The sequence below is a fragment of the Myotis brandtii genome, unplaced genomic scaffold (assembly GCF_000412655.1).
Source record: "Myotis brandtii unplaced genomic scaffold, ASM41265v1 scaffold680, whole genome shotgun sequence".
NCBI classification, from domain to species: domain Eukaryota; kingdom Metazoa; phylum Chordata; class Mammalia; order Chiroptera; family Vespertilionidae; genus Myotis; species Myotis brandtii.
The window spans coordinates 476593-485521 of record NW_005370658.1 but is presented as its reverse complement, the minus strand read 5'-3'; the positions used below and the strand labels follow the sequence as shown (position 1 = coordinate 485521).

The following is an 8929-nucleotide window of genomic DNA, read 5'->3' as shown; positions in this document are numbered from 1 at the left end:
CCCTGCCCGCAGCGAGGTGCAGAAGGCGGTGAACACAGCCCGCGGGCTGTACCAGCGCTGGTGTGAGCTCCTGCAGGAGGGCGCCGCGGTCGGCCGCGAGGAGCTGGACTGGACGACCAATGAACTGCGGAATGGCCTGCGCAGCATCGAGTGGGACCTCGAGGACCTGGAGGAGACCATCGATATCCTGGCGGGTCGGAGGGTTGGAGGACGGCCTGGGAGAGCCAGCCCATTGCGGTGGCAGGGGGATCTGGGAGGCTGGACACCGGGGAGGAGTTGAAGGCTTTGAGGCCGATGAGGGGGTTGTGTCTAGCTGTGGCCTTGACTCTTGACCCGGGGGCTACGCATAGTGGAAGCCAACCCAGGCAAGTTCAAGCTCCCAGCTGGGGACCTGCAGGAGAGAAAGGTCTTCGTGGAGCGGATGCGGGAAGCGGTCCAGGTGAGAGGAGGTTATGATGGGGTAAGGGTGGAGGTTGGGGCGTCTTTACTCTCTGATGCTGTCCTCACCCCCAGGAAATGAAGGACCATATGGTCAGCCCAGCAGCCGTAGCCTTCATGGAGAGAAATAATAGAGAGGTAAGGCATCTCGACCTGACCCGAAACATTTTTCAGGGTGAGCCTCTCAGTGCGTGTTTGCTTGTTCCTGGGAAAGTGTACGTCTGTCCCTATATGTCAGTGCCCATCCTCCTTGTGTGCAGTCCTCTTGGCTGTCTACCTGCCTGCTTTCTGTATGTGTATACCTGAGCCCTCACTGATTGTATAATACTCCCTTCTGCCTTGTCCTGGAGGTCTATACTGGTTTCCCGGGGTGGGGGTGGGGTGGGGGGTGAGTGGTGTCTGTATACCTATCCACTTTCTTTGTGTTTACTGTTTCCAGCATAATGCCTACTTTTTTTTCTGTGTATGCTCTTGACCTATCTGAGTGTGTGAACTTGGCCTCTGAGTGTATCTTATCTGCCTTGTGCATGCACACCTTCCCCCCCACCCCCATGGGTGTGCTTGCTTTGTGTGTGTGCCTGCTCATGCCTTTTGTTTGAATGCTTCCTGCTGCCTGTCTGTACTCCTTTCCCCTCTGTGTTGCATGCCCATTCTTTGTATGTTGTGACACCACCAGCCTCTCCCCCATCCCATCATAAGCCCACATGGGATCTGGGAGGGTGGGGGAGCTGAGGCCCACACCAGCTTGGAGTCCTGTAGCAGTGTCTATGTCAGCCGTGGGCAAACTATGGCCCGCAGGCCGGATCCAGCCCGTTTGAAATGAATAAAACTAAAAAAAAAAAAAGACCGTACCCTTTTATGTAATGATGTTTACTTTGAATTTATATTAGTTCACACAAACACTCCATCCATGCTTTTGTTCCGGCCCTCCGGTCCAGTTTAAGAACCCATTGTGGCCCTTGAGTCAAAAAGTTTGCCCACCCCTGGTCTATGTGCTTTCCTGGTGTGCTGCCTTGGGGATTAAAGTCCAAATTCTTACATACACTTGTTTATATGGTAACTAGTGGCCCGGTGCACGAATTCGTGCACATTGAAAGGAAATTAATTAGAAGAAATATTTTAATGTCGCTATTCACCCTTCCTCTATAATAGAAGTGTCAACCAAATTCACGATTGACAATGACAGATTGAAACACACGTGTGCAATTGGCCCCAGTGAGAGTTTTATATGTATTGCGTATATGTGGGTCAACTTAGCCTTTTATATATATAGAATAAACTTGCTTAATTAGACCAGCTTTCTGATGTAGCTAAACTTTTCCCAGCCCAGTGAAGCACCCCAATTTCTCTTTCAGGTAATTGTCAGCAACACAGCAGTATATATCAACATGAACAGATTATTATTGTAGATCATGCAGGGAGAACAAAGGGTGAAATATTTAACTGCAGCAGTGTTTGACTATATTCTGTGCAGTGAGAAAACCTTAAGTCATTTTCAAGATTCATCATTTCTTCTTTTCAGTCAGGTCAAGTTTCTAAGCTTTCTAAATCTTCATTTTCCGGCTAATGAAAAGCAAATAGGATTCCACTGAGTCTCCTCTCTACCTACTCCAGGACTTCTGTGAGGATCAAATGAGATGAGGCATGAAATGCTTCACAGACATTTGGTTACAGTGTAAAATGTTTCCACCTGGCTATAAAGCAAGTCGTGTTCCTGGGCTGAAGAAACTCGGAGGAGGCTAATTGCTAGGGAGAGGGAGCTGGGTGTTGTTATGTGACATCATTACCTGGAGCCCACAGCCACCGTTTCAGGGCTGGGCTGGGCTGTGGGCCACATTTTGCACCATGGGGTCTCAGCAGCGTCGGCTGCGATTTGGTGGGGTGTCACTCCAGGGTGGTGGTGGGGCCTGTGTCCCACTTGGGGGAAGCCGAGTGTTGCTTTGTGGGCACCAGGTCGAGGTGCCGTTTCTCTGTAAATGGCCAGTGCGCATCACTGTAGCTCCTGCATTGAGCTTCTGCCCCCTGGTGGTCAGTGTGCATCATAGGTACCGGTCAGATGGATACTTAGCATATTAGCCTTTTATATTTATAGATAAGTGTTCTCTGTGGATTAATTTTCTCATTCCAACCTCAGCAAACAGGATTGTAGTTCTCCCCATTTTACAGATGAGGAAACTGATACACAGGGAGGTCAAGTGGTATGGCCTTGGGGTCTGTCACCTTGATGTTAAGTGGGTCTGGGGAACCCAGGCCATTGCACTTCAAACACTGCCTTACTGACTAACCACCATCTAAATTTGCCTGTGTCTGGCTCTCTGGTGAGTGGGTGTCCTTCCCTGAGCTTGTGTTCTGTGCCCCACCAGATGCTAATGGGCAAGCCAACTGCCCAGAAGCCATCCAGTGACCTGCTGGATGCCAGCGTGGTATCGGTCACCTCTCGCTACATTGAGGAGCAACAGGCCACACAGCAGGTTTGTGTGGCTGGTCAGTCATGGGCTGGGGGAGCTCAGGTCTCCCTGATGACAGCAGTTCTCACCTCTCCATTCTGCAGCTGATCATGGACCAACAGGATGAACAGCTGGAAATGGTGTCTGGGAGCATCCGGGTTCTGAAACACATGTCCAGCCGCGTTGGGGAGGAGCTGGATGAGCAGGGCATGTGAGGCCAGGACCCCCAGGGTGGGCCGGGAGCCTGAGGCCGGCTGCCCTTCGAGGGCTTACACCATCTTGGTCTTGGCAGCATGCTGGACACCTTTGCTCATGAGATGGACCACACCCAATCCCGGATGGATGGGGTCCTCAGGAAGATGGCCAAAGTGTCCCATATGACAAGTGGTGAGTTCTCTGGGGGGAGGCAATTTGGGGGGGGGGTGGAGGCATGGGGTGGTGCTGCCTCCCTCATGACTTCTGACCCTCTTACCCCTAGACCGCCGACAGTGGTGTGCAATTGTGGTGCTGTTGGGGGTGCTTCTCCTGGTTCTCATCCTGCTCTTCTCTCTCTGATCCTGGCTCTCCCAGGGGGCTGATCCCTCAAGCTGGGGGAGCTGGTAGGGCCCTGCCCCCTGGGAGGAGGGTATCATGTTTGGGGAGTTGTCCCAAGGCTCTCGAGAGCCAGTGGGACCTTCAGGGCCCTTGGTTGGAGCCCCCGCCACTGGTCCTTTCTCAAGTGCACTTAGGGGGTGGTGGAGGTAGGGGGACCTCAGATACACCCTGCCCCATTTCTATTTCCAGTGTCCCAAAGCCATTTATTCACCCCTATGCCTTCTATATGTGCCAACTTGGAAATAAAATCCCAGCCTTTTTTATACGTATTTAGATCATATGGTATGTTGACTCTAAACTTGTGGCTGCTTCCTGAGTGGGAACTCTAAACTTCATTTGCACGCACAGGTGTGTGCGTGTGTGTACGCATGTGTGCGTGTTAGGGATTTCAGTGGCCAGTATTAGGTGCAGAAAAGACTATTCTGGTTAATTTCTTGGTTTTCATGATGGATAATTTTATTGCCACTGAAAATTTTAAACCATGAATGTTTCTTGAGCGTTTGAAGTTCAACCTAAACATCTTTTGCCTGTTCTGTACCCAAAGTAGGTAAATGCTTTAGCCATGGAGCTGAGTGGTCACTTCTGAGGTGCCTCCAAGTAACGCTGGGCTCCACTGCACAGCTGGTTTCTAGTTCCCTCTGTGATGCATCACTCTAATAGGGCAGCGTTTGTAAATTTAAGGGCTTTGCCATAGAGCCTTCCTGAGTGTGAAATGATTCCTATATAAGCTGGGTAAACTTGTAAGCACTGTGAACCTTAGATATCATCAGACCTTTCCATCCCCCACATTAATCAGGCGTGGGAACCATGAATCTCACTCATATACACGTTCTGGAGTGCTGTATGTTACCAGGATGCTACTCTATCAGGCCAGTTAGTCAAAAAAGAACCAAGTATGTACAGACTCCTTTTTTATGTGATGGTTTGGGTTCTCTTGGCCCATTCTATACTCAGTTCTAAGTCTTTCTGGGGTTAAAAGATGTGCTTCTGGGAGTCAGGTGGGGCAGCATCACCTCTGAATTTTTGTTGGCAATGTTGTTGGTCCTCAAAACCCCTGACAGCTGATGCTGGACTTCAGGACCCCAAATGGGCTGGTCTTACTGAGACATACCCAGTTCATCCTGTGAATTGTAGTACAGTTGACCTCTGAACAACACAGGCTTAAACTGTGCAGTCCATTTATATGCTGATTTTAAAAATAAACACTATAAATGTATGTTCTTTATAACTTTAACCTTTTTTTGTTGTTGTCTATTGTAAGAATACATTATATGGTACCTATACAAAATAGGTGCTCACTGACTATATTATCAGTAAGGCTTCTTCTGGTCAACACTAGGCTTAGTAAAATTTTGGGGGGTGTCAAACGTTCTATGTGGATTTTTGACTGCAAGGGTCAACCTGAAGCATATTAGTCATCGTTCCCATGGACATCATTCCTTTGTATCATGGGTGGAAGGAGCTGGCCTGGGCGGAGATGTAGCCTCCTTGTCCACCTCCCAGCAGATTTTTTGTTGACCAATGGGATCCCTGATAGGTAACTACCCTTCCCAGGCTGCTTGAAATGACTGAATAAATGGGATCCTAAGGCACTTACATGTCTTTATTTGGCTCCATAGAACCTTTTGTCCTTCCATATCCTCGGGATCTATAGCTATGTTTGCCATAATGGAGTGTGGGGGGTGTCAGACCACAGGGCAGCTAGTGGGTCAGTAGCCCATTCAAGGGAGCCTCTTCCCTTCTAGCTTTGGAGGGACTCCCATGCAGGGGCCATGTGTGCAGGAACAGCCTTGGGCAGTGTTGTGAGTCTACATATGGGGTAGCCTGAAGGGTGTTCTAAGTGGAACCCATTGGTGGTCTGGGTCTGCACCTGTTACCATTGGAAAAGAACATGCTGCCCCGACCCGCTCACATGATGGATGTTCTGTCATGTGACATTTGGCATGGCGACTCCCAAGTGCACCCTGAGCTGGACCCTGCTGCATCTGTCAACGTGAGTCCTGAGCAGTGGGGGTGTTGCTCTGCAGAATGAGAACCCAGTGTGCAGCATCTCTTCCAGCCACTACAACCCCTCTGCCCCCCAGTGAGTAGCATGCTGCAGGGCTGTTACAAAGGCGTTTAGTTTATTCTCATCAGTGTTACTGATGTTCTCATGTTCACATTTCCCAGTGCACTCCTCTCCTTACAGTAGTTAATGTGCAATCTCACTTACAGGCTGGGGTGGGGGTGGGGGGCTCAGCCCAGAGAAGGGCAGGTGTTGGCACTCCACGCGGACACAGCAGCTGGCTTGTCCTACGGGAACAGGGGCGGCCAGAGGCCTCCAGTCTTTTTTGCGTTGGTGATTCTCCATTCATGCTCCTTCCTGGCTGTCCAGGTGGGGGTGGGAACCATGCAGCTCAGAGCAGGGCTGGGGGGGAGGGTCAGGAGGGGAGGAAAAGCAGCAGGCCACCTGAAAGGGCAGGGTGGATGGGCACAGGGGTGGCTCCTGGGGTAAGGCACAACCCTGTCTTTGGCTCTCCTGGTGAGGAATTCCCCCCTGCCCCTCAACCCCCCTCTCTCCCACCACCAACACACAGTCCCCTGGAGCCAGGGGCACCTCTTGGGGTCCCTGAAACAAGGGGTTCTGCCACCCAACCCAGTGCTGCAAGGGAATGGAGGAAGGACAGGGGCAAGCCCTGCCTGAAGATAAGACGGAGGGGGACTAGGCAGGGATCTGCCCAGAAAAAGGGTAGGGAGGGAGAGGACACCAGTCCCAGGAGCTGGCCCCCAGCTAAGGCCTGGAAGGGGGAGTACCCGGAGACTCCTGCTTCCTTTGGGGGCTGGCTGGAACCCCAGCCCACCCCTCTGTGGCCCCAGGAGCCCACCAAGTGACCGGGATATTGTGCTTTGGGATGACGCTGGGGTAGAGTGTCAAGGCCAGGATGAGGGGCAGGGGAGGTGCGACTAAGGTGCTTGTGCTTTAGCTGGGGGTGTCAACTCCCCCCTCATACACTTGCCTCCACCCCACACACACACACTTGGGCCAGAAAGAGGAGTGCCAGGATCACAGCCAGACCGGACACCTCCAACTCTACAAACAGATGCTGGAGGGACCCCCTTCCCACAGGCTGGTGGGGGCTACAGGGTGGGGGATGGGGCCTCCAAGTCAGATTCCAAGGGTCCATTGGTATAGCCCCACCCACCTCTAGCAAGCTCCTGCCTCTGGAAGCCATGGGCTGTCAGACTCGGGAGGAGACCAGAAGTGAGAAGAGAGGTGAGGCGAAAGGTGAGGAAAAGGCTAGACAAAAAATGTCAAATGACACCCAGCAGCACAGGGGGGTGGGGAGCAAAAAAGAAAAAGAAAAAAGAACCCTCTGGTTCACATGTAAAACTCAAAAAAAAATCACTCACACTGGATGAGGCTACAAAGAGAGGAATGGTTAGAGACAATTCAGCAAACAACTGCTAACAAATGCAGTGGGTCCTGCCCTGTCCCCAGGAGCTAGGCTCTGCCAACAGGCCAAGACCAGGGATATCCTTCAAATGTAGCCCAGGCGATGGCTGGGCCTGGGGTCCCACCTTGGAAACGTGCACCCATACTCTACATGCACGCACACATTCAGCCTACTCCCGCACCCCTCACCCCATCCTACTTTCCATGGCCCCCAGGGACCAAAGGGGACATCAGACACAGTCCCATTGGTTTGAAAAATAAAAGGAATCTTATACTTCAATATTTCATTAGCTAAAAAAATGTTTTAAAAAGTATGTACAGGGGATGGGAGCTGGGAGCCCTGCCGTGGGATGGGGTGGGGAGGGAGGGAAGGGCAGCAGCCCGCCAGCATGCTCCCCTGGTTCCACTGCCTTTCTCATCTTCATTTATTTTAAAGCAAAACTTCTCCACATTCACACGCACACGCACCTGTGAGCCTCCAAAACCTCTCCTCCTATCCTCAGAAACTCTGGGTCTGTGCCCCTCACTCAGGTCTGAGGGGCCTGATGGGGCAAGAGAGGCTGAGTACAGGGTGGGGAAGAGAGAAGGGTGCTGGGTGCACCACCGCCTGCCACCTTAGGTCAGTTTAGGTCAGTCGTGTAATTTCTCGGAGCCTCAGGTTTCCTCAGCTGTCACAAGAGCAGTCCCCACAGCCTCGCCTACCCCAGCCCCAGGTGCAGGGACAGACGAAGGAGACAGGAAGGCGCTTTTGGAAACATGGAAGCACTGGGAGGTGGTGGCAGGAGGGGTCCTGAGCACCCCGGGGCCCCTGCAAGTCCCATGGGGCTGCAGTGAAGGGTGGAGCAGAGGACTGCCCCTCCCCTGCCCGGCCTGGTTGAGTGGAATGGGAAAACAATTGCTAGGGGTTAGGAGAGGGCGGAGCGAGTACTCCCTGACTGTGTGCGAGAGAGAAGGCCACGCAGAGCTCGCACCACTGCCACCCTCTCCCAGCCCATTCGGATTGGGGTCAGGGGTGGGACGGGAGGCCGAGGGGCTGGAGCATGCAGCACACCCTGCGGGTCCTGGGGAGGGACAGACAGTAGCTCGTGACCAAGATGGTGGGTGGGTGACAGGAGGGGGAGTGTGACTGCCTCATGGAGGGCTTGGTGGGGGTTACTGGAGGCCTCGGCTGAGGGGCCAGCCTCGCCAGCATGGCTGGCTGTTTCAAAGCTGTGCTCCGCGCCCATCATGTCCAGCTCCGGCTTGCCCATGTCACTGATGAAGGTGGTTTAGGTATCACCCTCAGGCGGCTTCCCCTTATGGAGGGCTAGGTGGGGGTTACTGGAGGGCCTCGGCTGAGGGGCCAGCCTCGCCATCATGGCTGGCTGTTTCAAAGCTGTGCTCCACGCCCATCATGTCCGGCTCCAGCTTGCCCGTGTCACTGATGAAGGTGGTGTAGGTATCACCCTCTGGTGGCTTCCCCTTGGGAATCCAGCTCTTCCGCACCACGCGGCGGGCATTGGTGCACATGTCGGCCGCAATGGCATTCATTTCGCTCTCCTTGAAGTTCGGAGCAAAGTTCTGGCAGTAGTCTGTGCGGGGAGAGTGGACAGCTCAGGCCTAGGTGGCCCTGCCTCCCACACCGCCAAAAGGCCCTTGGCCATGCCTGTCCCGACTCCCCCCACCCCCACCCCCAGGACACGGTGGAACCCCTCTTGGAGGTGAGAGAACAGAGGTCTTGCAGAGAGCATGCTAGATCACACTAGCTGGCTCCATGCTTCACTAAGCTCCGCCACATGTAGGACATATGTGGGTTTGACAGGGTGGCCCAGTGGTCTTGAAAAATGTGGATTATTTGCAGAATTTAGGAATTAGGAGACTCCTTCCACCTGCAAACTTAAAGAGTTCTCTCCCAACAACTGGCTGGGGCTTGGCTGCTTCATAACTACCTTGAGTTTGAAGATCCTCCCCACCCTCCCATCGGACACAGGCTTCCCTTCAGTGCCCTGTCACCTCCCCCCCCCCCCCCCCCCCACAA

At 53.0% G+C, this 8929-nt stretch overlaps 2 protein-coding genes across 4 annotated transcripts in view; one reads left to right on the top strand and one right to left on the bottom strand.

Annotated features, from left to right (window-relative positions):
- Window positions 1-8929, top strand: part of STX10 (syntaxin 10) — a 10948-nt gene that overhangs the window by 534 nt on the left and 1485 nt on the right. The window contains exons 2-8 of one of the 3 annotated variants that reach the window (XM_005881579.2): window positions 13-182; window positions 345-439; window positions 514-576; window positions 2802-2909; window positions 2990-3092; window positions 3178-3272; window positions 3364-4695. In XM_005881579.2, coding sequence (XP_005881641.1) covers window positions 13-182; window positions 345-439; window positions 514-576; window positions 2802-2909; window positions 2990-3092; window positions 3178-3266 — 628 coding nt within the window. In that variant the 3' untranslated portion in view covers window positions 3267-3272; window positions 3364-4695. Of the gene's footprint in view, window positions 1-12; window positions 183-344; window positions 440-513; window positions 577-2801; window positions 2910-2989; window positions 3097-3177; window positions 3273-3363; window positions 4696-8929 lie in introns of those variants that run through there. The other 2 variants (XM_005881578.2, XM_005881580.2) reach the window with 2 other exon arrangements.
- The window catches only part of NACC1 (nucleus accumbens associated 1, BEN and BTB (POZ) domain containing), a 5781-nt gene continuing 2432 nt past the window's right edge, over window positions 5581-8929 (bottom strand). The window contains exons 5-6 of the mRNA XM_005881582.2: window positions 8217-8483; window positions 5581-8051 (exon numbers count right to left, since the gene is read on the bottom strand). Of these exons, the coding sequence (XP_005881644.1) occupies window positions 8230-8483 (254 nt within the window). The 3' untranslated portion in view covers window positions 5581-8051; window positions 8217-8229. The remainder of the gene's footprint in view (window positions 8052-8216; window positions 8484-8929) is intronic.